At 36.5% G+C, this 21769-nt stretch overlaps 2 protein-coding genes across 7 annotated transcripts in view; one reads left to right on the top strand and one right to left on the bottom strand.

Moving 5' to 3' along the window:
- The window catches only part of CAPS2 (calcyphosine 2), a 41903-nt gene extending 23695 nt beyond the window's left edge, over window positions 1-18208 (bottom strand). The window contains exons 1-9 of one of the 6 annotated variants that reach the window (XM_057743049.1): window positions 17930-18208; window positions 15881-15931; window positions 15280-15389; window positions 11675-11724; window positions 9719-9764; window positions 9507-9629; window positions 8104-8280; window positions 3133-3255; window positions 1217-1284 (exon numbers count right to left, since the gene is read on the bottom strand). In XM_057743049.1, coding sequence (XP_057599032.1) covers window positions 1217-1284; window positions 3133-3255; window positions 8104-8280; window positions 9507-9629; window positions 9719-9764; window positions 11675-11724; window positions 15280-15360 — 668 coding nt within the window. In that variant the 5' untranslated portion in view covers window positions 15361-15389; window positions 15881-15931; window positions 17930-18208. Of the gene's footprint in view, window positions 1-1216; window positions 1285-3132; window positions 3256-8103; window positions 8281-9506; window positions 9630-9718; window positions 9765-11674; window positions 11725-12476; window positions 12563-15279; window positions 15390-15880; window positions 15932-17929 lie in introns of those variants that run through there. The other 5 variants (XM_057743044.1, XM_057743048.1, XM_057743045.1 and 2 more) reach the window with 5 other exon arrangements.
- Window positions 18195-21769, top strand: part of GLIPR1L1 (GLIPR1 like 1) — a 28128-nt gene continuing 24553 nt past the window's right edge. The window contains exon 1 of the mRNA XM_057743053.1: window positions 18195-18414. The gene's annotated coding sequence lies outside the window, so the exon portion shown is untranslated. The remainder of the gene's footprint in view (window positions 18415-21769) is intronic.

The following is a 21769-nucleotide window of genomic DNA, read 5'->3' as shown; positions in this document are numbered from 1 at the left end:
GAACCAGGAGAGGAGGCTGAGGAGTGGATGGCAGGAAGAAAAGCCAGCCAGGTGTGATATGCCAGAAGCCAAGGGGGAGAAAGAAGAGTGTTTCGAAGAGAAGAAAGTCTGCAATACAGACAGATGGGTCAAGTCAATAAGAATTAAGAAATCACCATCAGTCCAGCAACATGGATGTCACTAGTTATCTTATGAAGAGACATTGTGGTGGCATTTTGGGGGTGAAGACATAAAGTCAATTCAGAGAAAATGAAAGGAGATACACTGAAGACTGTAACTAAAATTAATTGTATCAAAGAATTAACGAAGAAACATGCATGTAGACCCTCATCCTTTCTCTCTGCCACCCAAGTAAACTATTTTTTTCAAAGCTAAATTTAAGTCTTACTTCTTCCTTGAAGACTTCCTAGACTGTTCCAGCCTCTTCCAAAATCCTACAATACTTACATATTCATGCAATTTAGCACAGCAGGTATTGAAACTTCATATAGTTTTCTAAGCGTTATGAAACTTTACATTAGGTTTTAAAACTCCTGACAGTCCCACAGTTCCCAAACTGTACATTAAGTCACACTGGGGTCTCACAGGGAACTCACAGGGACACCCCCAGATATTTTTAATGTTTGAGGGAAACAGTGATACTTCACATTTGTTGGATACCACAAAAACTACTAGCTGAAGGAAATTCACAGTTTCAACAAGATATCATGCTATACTCCTTCAATGAATGATATCACATCTTTGCAAAGCTGGCTTTTTTATAGTTGCTGTGATAAAAAGCAAGTGCCATGTGGACTATAAAGTGAGGGTGGCAGCACCCTACACAATTCTAAGGTTTGAGAGATCGTGCAGTGCCCAAGAAGTGCATGCATCCCATTAGGAAGCAATTGTGCCTATTTAAGAATGAAATAAGAATGTTTTTCTTTCAATTCATGTGTATTATTTTTCAGATGACCATTAAGTTGTTCAAAAGGAAATATTTACTAAGTTGTTCAGACAAAAATACTTAATAAACAGAACTGTTGTGTATTTCTATTGGCCAACGAGTCTGGTGAAAAAATTACTAAAACACTACAGGTGCCATGAACAGAGAAAATGTGGAAACCGCTGAGTTGACCACTTGTTGACTGACCAAAGATATGGGTGTCATGTATAAAAAAAGAAATTTAGTGAATACTTTCTGAATGGATTTCTATTACCAGTTACGAACTCTTACCGGGACAAGTGGTCTATCATCACTTGCTCTGCAACAGTCTGTTTCTTCTTCTCTGCAGCCACCATTTCCTGAGAGGAGAAAATAAAGAAAATGTCATTGTCCATAAAGCAGAACAATACTATAGTTAACATAAGAGTTCTAAAATATAAATTAAACATTTCCAATTTCTTTCTTAAATATAGATGACTCTATCCATCATTAATAAATTTAAATTCCAATTTTTAACCTAAAAATACATTTATTTCCTAAAAAGTAATGCACTTAAATTTTGTTAGAAATCATAAGAGATTTCCGTATCAGCCAAACAATGGACAGAAAACCTAGAAGCAAAAGAGGTGACATTAATGAATGTAGAGTCCACGCAGAAAGCCCACCTTGGGTGTTGACATTTAGGGTGGCTTACACTTTGGAGGAAAGGTTAGAACCACTCTCAGGCACAGTGGTTTAGAGGTCTGCGTAAACAGAAAGCAGATTAGAAGCAGAATCACACAGATGCAAAGGATCTGATAACACTGAAAAATGACAAACTAGAAGAGACAGACATAAAAACCATAGGTTCTTTACTTCTGTTGTTTATTTAGTTAAAAACTAAATTACAAAGTTTCCACCTACATTTTAAAAATAAATTGGTACTCATTTCAGATGCATTCAAAGTTCACTCACATAAACATTTCCTTTCAGAAACCTGATAAATGAGTGCTACCACAATAGAGTAAAATGTGCTTGATGGTGAATGTAGATATGATGCTGCTAAGAAAGTAATTATAAGGAAAAGAAATCCACTAACACCCAGATGGCTTTGGGTGTTAACACCAAGAGCAGTACCCAGTGGGCCTTACATAACAACCATTCAAGTATAACTTCATGAATATATCGAAATAAGCCTTATCTGGGATACAACTTTGCCCTATAAAGCCACTTTTTTTATTTTTTATTTTTTGATAATCTTGGTAATACTCCTTATTCTATTAGGTATAAATATCTACATAATAATAGGCACAGACAATAATGTATGTGTGATTTTAGTAAAAGAACAAATTACCAACTTGGGACAGCCACAGGGAAACAGGCCACCTGATCCAGAGGTGGATTACACGTTGCTGTCAGTTCAGAATGAACGGATTCTGGATGACTGTTATCCAGATGAACTCTATTTTGAATTTCCCCTCAGTGATGGTGATAATGTAACTAGCTAAATCCACATTACTTTATTATTATTTAGGCCATCTAAAGAAGAATTTTCTCAACTCTTGAGCCAACACACACTGATATGCCATCAATCCATTACAGGTGTGCCTAAGATATTAATCCTCTGGGGGTGTCTAGGTAACCAGTAGACTCCAACGCCAAGCAGCCTGGTCTGCTCGCTCCAGGACACTACAGAAATGTTATAACTATCTATTTGTACAAGAACTGGTCTAAGTAATTCTCATTAAACAATCTCATTGATTTTGTGTAAGACACAATTTAAAGTCAATATTGAGAGCCTAGAGTTGTGTTTCACTTTTCCTAAAGAAAAATTACTTTATTCCTTCCATTTTTCTTAACTGGCCTGGGAATTTCTCCAGTTTTATTAGCTTATGACTTTCAAAAATAAATAAATAAATCACCCAGTTACTTCTTTGTGGGGGAAGGGGTGATGCAGATTAGTCCATTGTCATAAGTAGTGGTTAATGAACATTTTGAACGGTATAAACTAAATTTTTACAAACTCCCAAAGAGTCAAGATGATTTTTCCACAGTAAACATACCAAACATCAATCCGTGGTAAGAGGACTGAATTTGCCTATTAATGAATATTCACCTCAGTCCAACTTCAATTGTTGCAATTATTTATTCAATTTTAAGTCTGTAAAATCTTGGAGGGCAAATTATCTTAGCGGCTTCTCAAATAAGTAAAAATACCAATAACTTACGGCGTCAGATTTTCTTGTGCTCTGTTGTGTGATGTAAGGGCTGTCAGCATAACCCTGCTGTAGGAGGGCTTTCCTATCCAGAGTTGTAAGGTCATCTGTGATGGCTTCCGCACCTTGTACACACTAGATGTGAAGCAATAAGTGAGCCCTCACACACAGAATATTTGTTTTCAACAAAATAAAGGATAAAATAATCACTGGATATGTCAGATAAAGAGTATAGGCTCTGACAATGAGACTGCTTGTTTGAATCCAGCTCTCCCACTTTCTAGCTAGATGACACCTCTGTGCCTTGGTTTACTCATAGGTAAAATGGGAATTAATAACTACTTCACACACACAAAAATGATTAAATGAGATGATATGTTTCCAACACTCATAAAAGTACCCAATATACAGTAAGCATTACATTAAAAGTGGCAACTATTATAATCGTCCATTTGAGTCTTTTAAACTTAATAAATATGGGCATGTCACTCCTTTATAAAATTAAGTTCTCAAGTAAAGTACTAAGAGATGGGGGTGTATCCTTTGAGACTGTTAAAATCAAACACAAGCAGAGACCAACCTTGAAAATTCCCTGAGCAGACAATACCAGCGTAGTTATACAAGCAAAGCTTGATTTAGCTTATTTTGCAAGGCAAGTGAGACTAACTTGACCTGGGTAACTTCTTGCTTATGTCTCTAGAAACCACAAGCGGAATGCAAACTGTTCCCCCAAATTGATAACCACTAACCAATCCCCTATCATTTAAAAAAATTTTTCACAGTATAACCAATCACTGTGAAGAATAAACAGTCACTGCCGCCTCACTACATAAATTGCTTTATAACAACAGATTCCTGTGTCTCATTACATGTTTGATTTGAGTACTCCCAGTTCAGCAACTGTCTTTTCGGTGTGTGCACAAAACTTTCACTGATTACTACTTCGGTTTTATGTCTACTATTTCTGACAAGGATCTTTGTACAAGGATCCTAAAGAGATAAACACTAAATTTTTCTCTGGCTATAAGACACGCTTACATGAGCTTAACAAAAAATAATGCCCCAATAGGATAGCAACTTGTCAAAAATGTGATAGATTTCAAGAGTTTTTCCCCGAGGGCTTGTTCTTACTTTAGATCTTCCTTGAAAGGTCACATTTCATCCTCATAATCTTTGCTGTCTTCATGACCTTCGACTGCTACATGAAACTTTATTATACATTTGTTTATGATTTGTTGCCTGCCTCTCCTGATACAAGTTCCATGAGGGCAGGCACCTCGTCTGTCTTTTTCACTGCAGGATGCCTCGTGCCAGAACAGGACCACATGTAGGGAGCACCTGATATTTATTCAATGAATGAGTAATATATCTTAAGTATGTACTATTGGGAAATAAATTTATAAGGATACCTTATAATTTTATTTATTTACCCACTAATATCTGTTTTTCCTAAATAGTGATTTAACAGGCACCAAAAAGATGTTTAACATTATGTACGGTAAATTTAAAAGATTAAATTAACAGATATGTTTAAGTATAAGCCAAGCTCTGCTACCGTGTAGGCTGGAGGAAACTTTTAAGAGCACTTTATTTTGTGTGAACTTGTTTTTAATCTTTTACAAAAGGGAAACAGTGACATTTCCACTTGGTATCTCAAATTTAACCTCCCCAGATCAGACTTCACTGTGGTCTTCCCCCCTCCAGTTAATGACAAATCCACCCTTCCAGCTGCTCAGCTCAAAAGCCTCAGAGTCGTTTTTCATCTTTCCTTTCTCTCAAGCCTAAAACCGATCCGTCACCAAATATTCTCAGCCCTACCTTCAGAATCTATCTAGAATCTGATCTCTCCTCATGACCACTTCTTATCCAAGTGTGCTTGCAACCACCTGGGTCCAGGCAAGCATCCTCATCTCTTGCATGGATTACGATGATAAGCCTTCTCAGTAAAGCCCATTCTCAACAAAACAAAACAGAAGGCAAAGTCCTTAAGTGGTCTACAAGACCTTCCTGATCTGCCTCCCAGCCTCAGCTTCCCTTTAACTCACTGAACTATCTCCTACCACCTCTCCCTTGCTGTTCCCCCTCATCACACTGCTCTTGATATTTCTTAAACACTCCGCACCCACTCCTACTTCATGACACTTAGAGTTTCTCCGGACTGGCTTGCCTCTCACCCCTCTTCAGATGTGTGCTAAAATGCTACTTTATGGAAAAGATATTCTCTGATGATCCCGTACAAATCGCTACCCAAACCTCAAGCCCGTGCCTTCCCGCTTCCCTTCTACCCATAGCATCTATCATCATCCGTCATATTAGGTGAACCAATTGGTTCATTCATTCATTCATTCTTTTTTTTTTTCTTGCTTACTCCTTAATTAGGCTATATGCTCTGTAAGGGCAGGAATTTTCATCTGTTTTACTCACTGACTTATCACCAGTGCCTGGAAAGATACCTTGCATATAGTTAAACATTAGATAACTATTTTTGAAAGAATAAACAACGAGCGAATGAATTAGGGTGATCGTTTCTAAATCCAAAAGGTGTTTTGTCTTTTTTTATAGAGCTGGTGAAAAATGTATATCTGGAATGATTAATACTAAGTACAATTAATTAGTATTAATTCAGGAATTATTATTTTCTGTAAAATTGAAGTTTAATGATTTTCATGTTTTATTTAAAGATGTTTCATTATTTAAAATATATATATACATATACACACATATAAGTTTACATGTGAGGTGGTATAACAATTTGAAAATAAGAGATTCACCACCTTTTTATACTAAATGGAAGGAAAACTCAGCACAGGAAATCTGCCTTTAGAATCAAGCAGAGTGAAACTTTTTTCACTGTTTGACATTATCAGTTGACTGAGGTATCAGCCTGATTAGTTAGTAGCTATGGCCTTTAGTTATTGTCTCAGATTCTGAATATATCTAACTGTAGCTTTTCTTTATCAGCAAAGATAATCAATTTACATGTGGCTCCCTGCTTTACAGAAGGGCTTATGTTTCAGATATCAGGGACCTCCTCTATTTCCAGATATTACTATTTCGGTGTTAATTCATGTAATTATAATAGGATTTACTAACAGCATTTATACAGCAGTTTTGGTTCTCATAATGGTATACATTTTAAAAGACATCAGATAAGTTGCTCAAACCTCTTAAGTACAAGATTATTATACATGGAACATATAGAAACCATGGCTTTCTTGCAAGACTATCAACATACTAAACTTTTAGTATGTAGGTTAAATGTAGGTTAAAAAAAATCAAAGAAGTAAAACAGGATCTTCTCCAGAAGAAAATATGCAAATATTGGCTTTTATTTATAAAACCCTTTATTCATACTATATAAATATTTACCAAATCATAAGGGAAGATTTGCAAATAATATTTGTCTTCTCTGAAACCAGAAATAAACAAGCGTCCTCATCTGAACTTGTGTTCAAGGATATTAAGGTTTTATTTTAGAACTATTTGAACCATTTTGCCTTGGAAAATAAAGCACCCACTTATAGAAACCTTCATTCTATTTTCCCAACATTATTACAATGATCTAAATATCACATGGTAGATCCTACAAATAATACACAGCCAGAGGCTAAATGATTATGAAATTATCTTGTCTGTTATTACAGACACTAGAATATTATATTTATGTGCATCTGTTTGTATCTGGAAAATTTGTTTTAAAATAAAAGAGACCAAATAATCCCATAACTTTTGCTACTCTTTCAGCTAAACACCATGTGATTTAGTCACTTCTAGACAGTTCCTACATGGATTAGAAAAAAAAAAGCTGATATGCCACATCTACTTACAATTTATCATTTTTTTTTACCTACAGTAAAATGCTAAGTAAATGCAACCATCAAACTTCCCTGAAAATATATTATTCTTATTAACAGTTAACTGAATGAAGAATTGTATCTAAGTGCTCTCTTCTTTATGGCCAGTAGTATCATAAACTATGTTTTCAAACCTTTCTAAAATTCAAGATTGACCTTTCTGGAATGCTTGTGGAAAGCCATTAGATTTATTATGTTTACTTTGCTCTTATATTCATGAATGGTGAGTTTATATCTAATCAAGATTAATTAAAGGATAACAGTTTCAGCTATTCATGATATTAAAAACATCTCCCAAACTGAGCTAGAAGACAATCATGGAGTGATGACAGTTTTAGAATAAAACAAGGTCACTTTGAAGTCTGAAACCACTTTTCAACTTTAAAATTTAGTGTGTGAGACCAACAGAGTTCAAGACAGCTACATCAAAAACAGATATATAATATGGAATCTAAAAAAATGGAACTGATGAACCCAGGGACAGGGCAAGAATAAAGATGCAGATGTAGAGAATGGACTTGAGGACACGGGGTGGGGGGCGAAGGGGAAGCTGGGATAAAGCAAGAGAGTAGCATGGACATATATACACTACCAAATGTAAAATAGATAGCTTGTGGGAAGCTGCTGCATAACACAGGGAGATCAACTCGATGATGGGTGATGACTTAGAGGGCCGGGACAGGGAGGATGGGAGGGAGCCGCAGGAGGGAGGGGATATGGGGATATATGTATAAACATAGCTGATTCACTTTGTTGTCCAGCAAAAACTGGCACAACAGTGTAAAGCAACTATATTCCAATAAAGAGCTTAAAAAAAACGGATATATAACACTGTCTTATTTCCAACCCAATGCAAGTGAAAAACTAACAGAGAAAAGATAATTAGATCATATGACTAAAATTTTCACATCTGAAAATGGTGATAATAACCCATTAGGGTTGTGGTGAAGAATCAACTATTTAATGTAAGTAAAATACTTAAAACAGTCCCTGGCACACAGAAATAAATGTTAGCTATTATACTTTATTATGACTAACAGCAAGACATATGAGACAAAAAGATGTTTCTGTAATATGTATACTGTTTTCTTTAAATTCCATTACAATTTTATAAAGCCTCATACATTACCTTGTCATCTTTCTTGTTTCTTGGAGTCTGCTGATGTGTGATATTTGACTCTGTCTTTTCTGCATTTCTCTGACTATATTGTTTATATCCCTCTTTCATTTCAGTTTTCTGTTGCTGATATTTTAGTTTATATTTGTCTGTTGGCGCTGGCAAATTTTCAGGTATTACGTCCTGCTCCTAAAAGTAAAAAGTATGCTATCTTTCATTAAAAAATGAAAAGTATTATTAATTTTCCTTATTGACATTAACAGGTTTCCCATTTACCTTTGCATTTATGCCTAAGAAACAGACCACTGTAATCTATTTTCTAAAGAGAGGTGATATTTAAAACATGTAGCTGGTGCAGCACTGCTGAGCAATCAGGGCTGCTCAGAATGGGCACTGGCCTCAAATACCAGGGAAGCCTGTATCATGTTTCCCAGCTGGAGATCAGTCCTGGTTCTAAAATAGAGAGGAGAAAAAATGACTTTTCTTTCTTCTTAGCAGTTTTAGATAGGTTTTTTATTCCTGCCCCAGAAAAACTCCACTGCCAATCATTTCTTCCAGAACAGTCATTGGAATTGGAGACCACTAATACTGAGAAGCTGTGGTTGCCATCTCTAGAATACTGAAATAGTCTATCTTCTGGGGTTATTTGGCTGCCTGCCACAGTTCCATGGGATGAAAGGTAACAGAGCCAGTGGATAAGAGAAACCTAAAAAGAATACTAAGCAAATATATATTGTCCCAGAGAGGGACAGTAGCTCCAAAAGGAGTATAAAGCCAGTACAACTCGTGGAAAGTGTGGTATCCAAGTCTATATCCGGAGGAGAAGGATAAGGCAAGGCTTCGGGTGAAAACTGCAGCATGACACAGATTAGGGTATTGTCATGTCATTCACCCAAAACTGACACTGAGGAGACCGTGAATGGAAAAAGACTAACAAAGACAGAAAAGTAAGCCCTACTGGTCACAGAATACTGGTCAGAATGTGTGTTCATAACATGAAATAAAACACTAAATATTGTTTGAAGTATAAATATGTCCCAAGGAGACACCTTGGGATAAGTATAGTTTACTTACTCCTTAGTATCCTACTAGCCTAAAGTATAAGTCAGGTTCAAGAGACCAGTTTTATATTGTTAAGCTAGCAAGATCTGATGTAATTTTCTGCCATAATTTTTAGTATAAAATTTAGTATAAACCTGTATTTCACCAATTTTATATGACATTTTAAAAATATTCTTATGGGAGGCAAAAATATAAAACAGTAAAATTACTTCATCAGCAGTATTGTTTGACATGCTAATATACACTATACTTTAAACAAAACATAGATTGAACATAATGAAATTTAAGGATTAAATACAGTGACAAATGCATATTCTAATTCTGAAAGTTGGTAATAAGAAATAAATACTAACCAGGTCATTTAGATGATGCTGAGTATATGGTATGTGACATGGTGTGACCCAACCAAAAGCAGATGAATTTGATGGGTTAAAATGAATATGTTCTGCACTAAGTGGCATATATGAAAAATCATCCTAAAAATAAAATTAAATGACACTAATTATATGCTATCTATAATACTGTGTTCAAATGTTTATTATATTAAATACCAAGTAAAAATTACCTCATCATCAGAGTCAACAAGGCTTCCCAAATCAAGTCGTGGGACCCTGAAAGAAATAATCTATGCATTCCATAACTTTTTACAATGAGACTTTAATAGCTGCAAGTCATATATGCTATATCCTATATAAACAGGTACACTGAAGCCAGTGGTATGCTGGCTCCTTTCAGCTGTGATAGGCTTTGTTAAATGTTCAATAATTTTTTGTCCTGGTTGTTAACACAGAATTATTAAAAATAAAATTATGTAAACTTATAATTAAGTAAATTATATTAAAAACAAAGGTAAATACTCAAACGTCATCACTTCCTAATAGCTTTACTACACTTCACTATTACCTGTGTCATGGAGGTTATTTATAGCTATCATATCTGTGTGGTGATACTATGGTGGCATCTCTTTCCAACCTGTGTTCAGTGATAGCCTGAAGTCAGCCACCGCGGGATTATTTATACAGAAATGGGCAAACATTATGAATCAGGACTTGATATATTATTCTGTTGATTTCTGAGGCTGACAAAAGTGGTGGACAAAATGTTAATAGTGCATATTAAAAGTATATCTTGGGCTTCCTAGGTGGCGCCGTGGTTGAGAATCTGCCTGCCAATGCAGGGGACACAGGTTCGATCCCTGCTCCAGGAAGATCCCATGTGCCGCGGAGCAGCTAAGCCTGTGCGCCACAACTATTGAGCCTGTGCTTTAGAGCCCATGAGCCACAACTATTGAGCCCATGGGCTGCAACAACTAAAGCCCACATGCCTAGAGCCCGTGCACCGCAACAAGAGAAGCCACGGCAATGAGGAGCCCGTGCACCGCAACAGAGTAGCCCCCACTCACCGCAACTGAAAAAAAAAAAAAAAAAAAAAGCCTGCGCACAGCAAAAAAGGGACCCAACACAGCCAATAAAATAAATAAATAAATTTTTTAAAAAAAGGATAGATTTCTTAAAAAAAAAAAAAGGTATATCCTGTCTGTAACTGTCACATAGTGACTAACAAAAAATTGAGGAAATATTGTTCCAGTATTCAAAACTATTACTTGATTCAGCAATCACTCACATCACTCTACAATAAATGAAAATATCAACCAATATTCACATTGGTTAACATTTTCATGTAAAATTTATAATCAACTTAAAATATACTTAATTTTATTTATAATTAACAATTAAAATTTATAATAAACTTATAGTACAAGTATAGAAAACCAGTTGTTAGACACTTTCCAGCACTCAACTGTCATCACATACTCCATACCTCATATCTATACACCTAGCTTTATTCTTTGTCTGGATGAGCATACAAGTATCTATTTTGTGAAACCACACGAAATTGTTGATATTTGCCCATTTTTAATCTACAAAAATGTCAATTTTATATAGTTCAGCCTAATAAATTACTTTTTAATTTCTATTTTCCAAGAAGCCATGTTGTCTAACATATTTGAAAGAGTATAAAAATTATATCCTTCCAAATTTTAAAAAGCAAAAATGTAAAGTATATAAAAATTAACGTATTCCAGTCCAAAAATAAACTCATTTTAATAGGATTAATAAAACTGTTATATTCCTCAAGGTAAGATTAAAGCACAGATATATCTCGCATTAAATCCATTTTGACTATCCCAGTAAAAATGCAAGATTTATATATATATATTTTAACAAATGCTCTTAGCTGAATTTTATAAAAACAATAGTTTAACTTTTTCAGGAAGATACAAAAATAATATTAAATAAAATTAAAAACCAGAGAAGTATTACCCTTAATCCTACCATCCTATCACAAGAGCCACTTTAATTTTGACATAGCAATTTTCAGGCCATCCACATACATTTAAACTATTCTGTGGTTCACAATCAGAGCTATATATACATAATTTTTCTTTCTTTTTTTGCTCCTCAATGTGTTATAACCATTTACCCTTTAAACAGCTCAAATGTGAAAAAATGTGACTTACACAGGAAGGCAAGGATCCTCCATTGCCCGTGATTTGGAGTTCCATCCTTGCTTTAATTTAAAAAACAAAATTAGAATCAGTATGTATGTATCATTTATTTATACTTTAAACGATAATCAATGTGTCAATGCAACAAGGCTAATTATAATTTTTCTCAGTAAACGTATACAAGAAATATTTAGTGAGCCCCTCCCTACTTGTGCTTGAGACACAGAGATAGGACAATAACCTGCGTAGGACTCTGCTGGGCAAGACCTTCACTCAGACAGATGATGTGGAAATTACATGCTGAGTCAGAGCAGCTGCACGTAGCATGTGTACCCAACCTAGTCTAGGGAACTGAGGCGGTTTTTTCCAAAATAAAAAAGGAAACTTTAAATGGAGCTCTGAAGGATGAGTAGGAGTCAGCCAGATGAAGAGAGAAGGGAGAAAATTGCTCCAGTCAGGAGAAACAACTTGTGCTGCACAGGCCCACAGGCAGGAGTTGGCACTTGAAAGGGGCTGAAATCCAGAGTGTGAGGGGGTAGTGGCCAGACCTGTTCAATTATAATACAAGCTGTTAAATTATAATAAGTAAGCTGGACCTTATCCCAAAGGTAATGGGAAGACAGTACAGGATTTAAGCAAGGTATATACAGGTATAAATTTGTAAATGTTTGATTTTATTGCCAAAAAATTGTGCAGAAACTTGAAAGTTACAGTGAGCTTAGCCACCATGGAATAAGAACTATGTATGAGTCTTAGGGAAAGCTCAAGTTAATAAAAGCAAGAAATTATTTACCCATCAGCATTTATAGCTTACTTCTGAAATGTCACCTATTGGGTCATTTTCGTTATACTGATACCAAAATCAGAAATTATATTCAAGACTGGGCTTCATCACTCTGACTGTAAGAGTAAGAGAAAACAAACTCAGCTCAGTATCAGTTTTAATATGGCATTGTTTTAAGTACTATCCCAATAAATAGCTAAAATGTGGAAATGTAAAATCACAAGATGATCATTTGAATGGATATATATGTTTAATATATAATAATAAAATAAAAACAAATATATATATTAATTATATTTAATTAATTTTAATGTAATATATATTATTATATATTATATATGAAACATAGCCTAAACTAGCAGCATACTTCCATCACCCATCAAATATTTTCTTAATTATATTTTGGAAACATTATAACATCATCTAGTCTTAGGAAGGAAATCTAAATAGAATATAACTGTATTTTCCATCATCATCATGATCATTATTATTCCCCAGAAAATGTTTTAACAGACTTAGTAAAATCTGTTAAATAGGTCTATTTAATAATGATGTCATCCCTATAAAAATTTCAGAACTGGCAGTTACCTTTCTTGTCTAATTCCAACAAAATTGTGCTAGCCAATCCAGAATAAAGATAAATTATACTTTACAAATCCCTAGGCCAGGGGTCAGAAAACTAGGCCCAGCTCTGTTTTTATAAATAAAGAAGGTTTTATTGGAACACAGCCATGCTCATTTATTTATTAATTGTCTATGTGTTCTCACAAAAACAGCACAGTTGAATGGTTGCAACAGAGAAGCCATGGTCCATGAAGCCAAAAATATTTATTATCTGGCCCTTTATTTTAAAAGTTGGATATTTTTGTATCCAACATTTTTTGAATCCAACTCATTTTTTTCTCAAATGAGTTTTATTTTTTAGAACAGTTTTTGGTTGACAGCAAAATTGAGTGGAAGGTATAGAGATTTCCCATATACCTCCTGACCCTATACATGCAGAGATTCCCCCAAGAAAGGCTGCTTTGATTCAAATTATCAAATAATTCAGATTTAACCCATAATATTGTGAACTATAAAAACCCCAAAGCACTAACTCATGTATATAAGGGAGATGGCTGAACACGAAGTAAAGAGCACAGATCTTGAAGTCAGAACCAAAGTTCAAAATCCCGGCAAATCACTTAATCTCTAGGAGCCTCAGTTCTTCCATATCTAAAAGCAGGTTAGGCCTCTCGCCTTCTGAGATGGCCCACACTCTGTGGAGTGTGTTTCTCTGAGGGCCTCTCTCGCCTTTTGAGATGGGCCCCTTTCTGTCTATGGAATGTGTACCTCTCTAAATAAATCCACTTCTTACCTATCACTTTGTCTCTCCCTAAATTCTTTCTGCAACAAGACATAAAGAACCTGAGCTTCAGTAAGTCCTGACACAGGCCTCCAGTTAACTCTGGGATGCCTCTGGTTAACCCTGAGACATCTCAGAGAGGAATGTTAAAGTAATTAGGTTCATCTGGAACTAAGGCTCCCACCCAGGTGGAGGATGGAATGATGATTTGACCCTCCTGACTTCAATCAACTAAAGCTTGGACTCTGTTGACCTTTGCCCCAATTATATGCTGAATTCTCCTCTGCTCCAGCCCCTTCATGAATATGCATATACCCTTAGTTTAAAATTTCCCCAGTTTTGCAGTTCAGGGAGACACTGCCTTGGGAAAAGAGCCCTGGTGTTCTCCTTACTTACTGCAAGTAATAAATTCTTCCTTCTCCAAAATAGATACATAGATAGATGATTGATAGATAGATAGATAGATAGATAGATAGATAGATAAAAAATAAGTAAAAGCAGGTTAATGATAATACCAACCTCAAAGGTTTGTTGTAAGAATTGATATAAATTATTGAAACATCTTGTTTGCTGATAAACAGTAGGCATTCAGTATTTGAAATAGTAAGAATAGAAAGGAAATATACATCACTTTTATGTATTTCTAAACTAGGTTTTATATTTGCTCAATTCTATGGTGGTTTTAGGGCCAAAGTTGCTTTAAACTTGCACCTCATCAATGATATACACAACAGTGATATTATGAAGCCTGAAAAGAATAAAAGTCCTAAATAATAGAAGCCCAGAATCTCCTCCTACCTAGCTAACACAAAATGTATATTGTTTATTTTCTTCTTCTTTCTACCATTTTTATTTTTTATATTTTCTGCAGACATACATAAATGTTCTAAATAATAAGAAAAAATGATGATAAGCTTAATTTAAAGAATAAAACTAATTCAAGTAATGATCAATTTTCAAGTAATGATTATCTTCAATTTTGCTGGTTCAATTAGTCAAATCTAGGAAATATTAATCCTAAATATTTGGGAGTATAAATAGTCATAAAAACATGAAGAAAGGAGTCAGAAAAGTATTTAATGAATCATCCTACAAGAAGAAAATTATAGGGGGCTTCCTAGGTGGCGCAGTGGTTGAGCATCTGCCTGCCAGTGCAAGGGACAAGGGTTTGATCCCTGCTCCAGGAGGATCCCACAGGCCGCAGAGCAACTAAGCCTGTGCGCCCCACAGCTGTTGAGGCTGCACTTTGGATCCCATGAGCCACAGCTGTTGAGCCCATGTGCTGCAACTACTGAAGCCCACAAGCCTAGAGCCCATGCTCTGCAACAGGAGAGGCCACGGCAATAAGGAGCCCGTGCACCACAACAAGGAGCGGCCTCCACTCCCCACAACTAGAGAAAGCCCATGTGCAGCAATGAACAGCCAACACAGCCAATAAATAAATAAATATTTTAAAAAAAGAAGAAGAAAATTATATAGCATACATACTTGTAGTGGCTTCTTTCTTCCAGAGAGTGGCTGAGTTTGACTTGTAGGAGAAGCAGCAACTCCTTTAGCCTCTAAATCCATTCAAGTTCATGTATTTATCATGCAGTGTACTTTGAAAAAGGTAAACCAAATATAAAATGGTAAGTCTTATTCTAATTTTAAATAAACCATACAAATCACAAAATAATATTACATGGGAAGAAATCGGGTGGTTAATCACTTTTACATCTTTCACCAAAACCAACTTTTTGTGAGGCAACTACGTTATGTGGGGCAACATTTATGGGGGTAAACACTAGTCTGAATAATAGCCCCCTGAGATGTTTATGTCCTAATCACCAGACCCTATGAATGTTACCTTAAATGTCAAAAAGAACTTTTCAGACATGATTAAGTTAAGGATTTCAAAATGTAGAGATTATCCTGGATTATCTTGTGGACCCAGTTAATCATCTTATAAAATGGAGGCAGGCTGATCAGAGTGAGAAAGAGAAGATGTCAGGATGGAAGCACAGGTCAGAGAGGAGCTAAGGTGTCAAGAGCACTGAGCTAGTACTAGTACTCCTTCAGTGATAAGGCTCCCTTTCCAGGTGATACTCACTGTGTAGGTGTCTCTTTTGAAACCTTGAAGGAAGGTGCCTCATGATGTTCTCTGCCATGACAAGATATAAAACTGTGCTGAAAACCAGGCTTCTCCAGGGCATTTACTCAGAGCTATTTGAGGATGTCTCCCAGGATATAGTCCTCAGTTTGACTCAAATAAAACTCTCTTCTATTCGTACTATAGATTGGTTGTTGATTATTTCCATTGATACCCATTTTCATAGCCCTCTCCCCTAATAATCCCTTGCCCGAAGCCTGGGATTCTACTGCAAGAGTAAAGTCGGGAAGACTTACCAACCAACAGCAGACATATTCTGAAAGCATCACAGACCATTAGATTTGAAAATACCCCTACAGCGCTAGCAAATGGCTTTCTTTTCAGCGATATCTTTCAGAAAGAAGCAACTTTTAAAAACTGTTGCTGGTTTGGCTGGGGAGAGGGGGGTTGTTTGCTGTTAGCCACTTCACAAGAGCTGTTGTATTTGCCAGGATGATCAGTGGCCAACAAACCCAAGTTGAAACACAGATGCTAAGCATCAGCTAAGTGATTTTCTCCATACTTCAGCCTCACAATTACTTATACCTTAGTAACATTATAGCCATTTCAAATCACTATAGGCCACTTTAAGCCACTATAACTCACTTGAAAATAATAAAAACAACAAAATGTATACCCTTAAATGTCCACGTCCTCCTCATTCCTTACTTCCACAGGCATGACAGTCATCACTCTTCACTGTAAGTAGCTCTTTTTTATCTCCCTAATAAACTATCAAGACCACGAAGGTTGGTATCTCATGTCCTTAATACAGCAGATGCTTAACAAATATTTAGTCAATAAGTAAACTAATGCATAATCAAATACCCGAATACATTTAAAACATACCCTTAGTTTCATTTCTTTACACTTAATTATGCCATGATCATAATGCCCGTCTATAAATTCTGTCTTCAAAAAATTAGACAAGGTGTTTAAAGCATGAATGGTAGCTATTATTCTTCATCACTCTACTGTAATCCTCAAAAAGTCAAGGGTTACTACTGGTTTTCCTCACCCTATACCTAGCACTTAACAGGAAAATAGTAGGAGCTTAAATATTTGTTAAATAAGTGAATTCAGTCAATTCAGATATGAGTTATTTCAGAATTACAATTACTAGCATAGATACCTTCTGACTCTCAAAGCCAGAAAAGTGAATTTTACTTCATCAAATTATTTGCTAGTGATTGCAGAATTTCAAATCATACAGTTTTCAGGCCTCTTTCCAGTGCTACACCATTGCTGGCACAGGTAGTAGGGAAGGGGAATTAGCTGCAGAGACTAAAGAACACCAGAAGCCTAAACTGGGCAGTAAAAGAATCAGCATTTCAAACAAATGGCCTGTGAGCTAATCTTTGGAATGCATACCAAGCGTTGTCTTTGTCCTAAAGCACCGAATATCCAGTTGGGGTACGTTGGGGATGGCGGTAGCTAGAAGAGGGAAGAGCATTTCTGACGGCTTCTGGCTCCATCCAAACTGCTGCCAAGTCATGAGCTGTTATTTCTAGCATGTAATGAATGTTGTTGACTAACAGATCCACGTCTACCATGTTGGCTTTTGTGCTGCCAAAAAGAATGGAACTCACCTCCCACTTCTCCCGTTTTTAAAGATGATTGTTAACTCCAATTATCATCACTTCTCTTTTGGTTAGTGGTATTAGTGGCTATGATGTTGCTTATGCAAAATCATAACATAGTGGAAAGCAAAGAAATGGATCAAAGTCAGCCCATAATCAAGGAGAGAGGAAAGAGATGCGTAAATACAAGGTAGTATTTAAGCTCCACGCAGGTGAGGACCAAGTCTACCTTGGAGCCCAGGTGATAACTGACCTAAGTGTCTGAATGGAAACCGGGGTCATTCCTAATTCCAAACAAAGCAGAGTAACTGCCCCCACATCACTCCCCCAAAAGTTGAGACTATACTTAAGAGCACCTGCAACGTACTAGCACCCTCTTCCTACCTGGGATTCAGGAACTAGGGTGGAACAGACACAAGCGGCAACCAACCTGAATTGACCCAACAATCCGGGTGAGGACTAAGTCCAAAACGAAAGGGCTGGAAAAGGTATAAAATGAAGCAATTCCACGGAGAGAACTCCCTTGAGACGAACTAGAAGGAGACAGTTCCAGGCAAAGGCTCTGGCCAGCCCAGGCCCGCGTCTGCGTGTTGCCTGGCAACAGGCGTCTCCACGCTGGGCCTTTGAGCCCGCCTTCACTTCCGGGGGAAAGGAGATCCTAGGCCGAGTACCCCGCTCCTTTCGCCCCACCTCCCGGCCGCCAGGTGCATCTGCCATCTCTCCCGCAGCCATGCCTGCGCCACTCGCGGAAAAGCCAGAGGGATGAACCCTTCTAAATCCGGGGATACCCGCGCCACAGCGCCTTTAAACCTCGGCGGGGAGCTGGAGCGGACTCACTCATCTGCACTTGTCCTGCGCAGAGAGAGAGCCAAAGTCCGGCCCGGATCTGCGGCAGTTGTGCAATTCTTCATTTAGGTGAATTCTATTTAACATATTTTATAGGGCACATACCTGGTGTTCAGGTCCCAAACTGTGTTTTGAGAAGGAAAGAAATTTAGGCGTATGCTGTAAAGTCCGCTCTCCAGGAGCTTGCAATTTGTTAAAAAGACAGGACTGCAGTATAGCATGAGAGAGAGAGGAGGGAGGGAGGAAGGGAGGGCGATAACAGAAAGCTATTACTTTAAATATGTGTACATTTACACATGCATATATGATCACGTCTATAATTATATATATAATTAAAAATTAAAATATTGTTATAGTAGAAAGGGAAAAGGCCTGGGAATCAGGGAAACTCCTTTTCTTTGCTGTGCACACAATGTCCTCAGGCATCAACTCTTCATCAGTAAAAGCAAAGTTCTGGTTTGAGATATTTGTAAGGTTCCATTCTACTCTTATATGCTGTAACTTTCCTGAATTACACATCCAAGTGTCAGAAACCCAAATTAGAACTAAGATCTTTTGAAGCCTAATCCAGTTCTCTTCCCACAAAATCTAGTTGTTTTTCTAATCTGCTGTTGTTTTCAAAATTAACTCTGCTCAAAATGTGTGTATCTAAATTTGCAAGTTGGAACCAGCTGCAGAGTGAGAATACAAATGCATTTCTAAAGCATAAAATGAGTGAAGTCAATGGGTATAAGGTAATCACTCCTACTTCTTCTCTATTCTCTTTAAAAATGCATCCACCTATTACCCCCATACAGAGAGAAAAGCAAAAGTAAACTGAAAAAAAAAAAAAAAAAAACTGAAAAACTAAAAAAAACTTTTAAAAAGTAATCAAAGACCTTAAATTAGTCGGTCTGGTGCCTGACTAATTCCGCCCATTCCACAAATAGATATTCCACAAGAAAATAACATTAAGATATATCCTTCCCTGCTGCTGGCACTTAGGTTTAGTACACCTAAATTGCTTCAGTATTTCTGAAAACAGAAAACATTTAGTATAGAAGCAATAATCTTGGATGATGTGTTGGTCATATAAATTGTACTTTTTTGCCAATTTTCAAAACAATTCATTACAAAAGCTCTTTTGTTATTACTGTCAATTAATTTCTCTATACACAAAGTAAAACTAAATAGCCATATGTTAACCTTGACTATTTGCCGATCCTAACTAAATTGTATTTGAAGCTCAAAAGCATCCATTGAACACCTACTATTTGCAAATATATCCGTGTCAAAAAAAGTAAAGTATATACGCCTATCCAGTGTTGCCTTTTAAATTATTTATTGAGTCAGAAATATTTAGTGAGACCCTAGTATGTCTATGACAAATAAGATATGGCTTCTAGAAAATCTTACAATTGTATACAACATTTTTAGAAAGCTGAAGAGTGATCGTTTCTTCATTAATTCATTCAACAATATTTGAATGAATTAATGAGGGTACAAGCATTCAGTACCTGCTCTAGGTGCTATAGATATAGCAGTGAAGCAAACAAAGCCAGTCTTTTAGTGAAGGTTACCATCTAATAGAGGTGACAAACATTAAATAAATAAATAATGTCAGGAAGCAATTGAAGAAAAATGAAGAAAAATATAAGAGGTTAATGGGATAGACACTGACAGTAGGAGATGTTGTATGATCAGGTATGGTTTCACTGAGGGGAATTTGCAGGCAAAGGGAACAACAAGTGCAAAAGTCCTGAGGAGAGGACATCCTTATCAAGCTGATGGATGTGGCTGAAGCAGAGTGAGCCAGGGGAAAATGTAGGACAGGCGCCAGAGATTAGCCATGGTCAGATTAAGCCGTGCCTTCTGAGCCATATCTAGACTTTGAATTTTATGAGGGTGCCAGGAAGTCATTAGAGGGTTTTGAAAAGAGGGGCGCTTATGTGTTAAAAGGAATAATCTGGCTTTTTTATGGAAAATAAATTGTATTGAAGCAAGAATGGATACAGAGACACCAAGAAGAAGGATACTACTGCCTTTGTTCCAGTAAGAGATGATGGTGGTTCTAACCAGGGTGTTAGCTGTCTACAGCCTGAGAAGAAGTGTTTGGATTATTTTAACAGTAGAGCCAAAAGGATTTGTAAATTGATTGAATGCAGTATATGAGGGGGAAAGAAGAAGAAAGTAATAAGATAGGTATATGAACTGTTTGGAGGAATAAGAGGGTATGATGGTTAATTTTGTGCATCGTTAGCTTGACAGTAATGACCAGTTGTTTGGTCAAACACCAGTATAGATGTTTCACGAGGCTAGTTTGTAGATGTGATTAACACAAATCAATAGACTTTGAATACAGCAGATCACTCTTCACCATGTGGGTGGGCCTCATTCAACCAGTTGAAGTCCTTAAAAACAAAGGCTGAAGTTTCCCAAAGAAGACTGGGAAACAGTCAATATAGAGGCAAAATAGAAAGTCAGTCCAATATAGAAATTCAGCCTGAGTTTTTAGCCTGGAGACTACAGGTTACAAAATCAACTCTTAACTGAATCTTCAGCCTGATATCTTGCCTTACAGATTTGGGGCTTGCCAGCCCCCACAAGTGTGTAAGCCGGTTCTTTAAAATCGTGTGTGTGTGTGTGTGTGTGTGTGTGTGTGTGTGTGTGTGTGTATAAAGAGAGGTTGGGGATATATGTTCTATTGGTTCTGTTTCTCTGGACAACCCTGACTAATACAGAGAGTAAAAGAGAAATAAAGTGTCGTAATAAGATATAGGGAGCTAAAGTGTGTTAATGACAGGAGATTCCTTTTTTTTTAATTTTTTATTTATTTTTCTTTTATTGGAATATAATTGCTTTACACTTGTACAGGAGATTCCTTCTAATTGGAGGACTTCATAAAAGGAACTAACATTTAATTGGAGTCTTAAAGGGTTTATTAATTTCCTCAGCAAATATTGAACTCCTCTGTTGAGATGCTGGGGATACAGTAGTAAAAAATGATAATAATATGCTACCCCTGCCCATTCAATTGAGGGGGAACATGATAACAATACAGATAAATCACATCACAAAATGTGAGGATAAGGGTTATGAAGACATATAAAGCAGAAAAAGGCCAATAGGAAGTGATAGGTATAGGATGGGTAATATAAAATACCACTCTTAAGTATTTTGAAAAGATGTAATTTGAGCAAATATTTAATAGAGGTTATAAATGAGCCATGTAAATTTCTGCGGAAAATAATTTAGGGAAATGAAACAAGAGGAAATGCCTTGGGAGAGGAGCATGTTAGCTTTTTCCAGAAAAGACAAAAGAGCCAGAATGTCTCAAAGAGGAAAAAGGAAGGGGAGGGAAGTAGGAGATGAGATCAGAGAGGGGCTGCATTGTTTAAGGCCTTGAAGATTAATGTAAGGACTTGAGATTTTGCTTTGAGTGCCA

This window comes from Hippopotamus amphibius, chromosome 7, assembly GCF_030028045.1.
Source record: "Hippopotamus amphibius kiboko isolate mHipAmp2 chromosome 7, mHipAmp2.hap2, whole genome shotgun sequence".
Classification (NCBI taxonomy): Eukaryota; Metazoa; Chordata; class Mammalia; order Artiodactyla; family Hippopotamidae; genus Hippopotamus; species Hippopotamus amphibius.
Note: the sequence above shows the minus strand (reverse complement) of the source record. Positions and strands in the feature narration are given on the sequence as shown.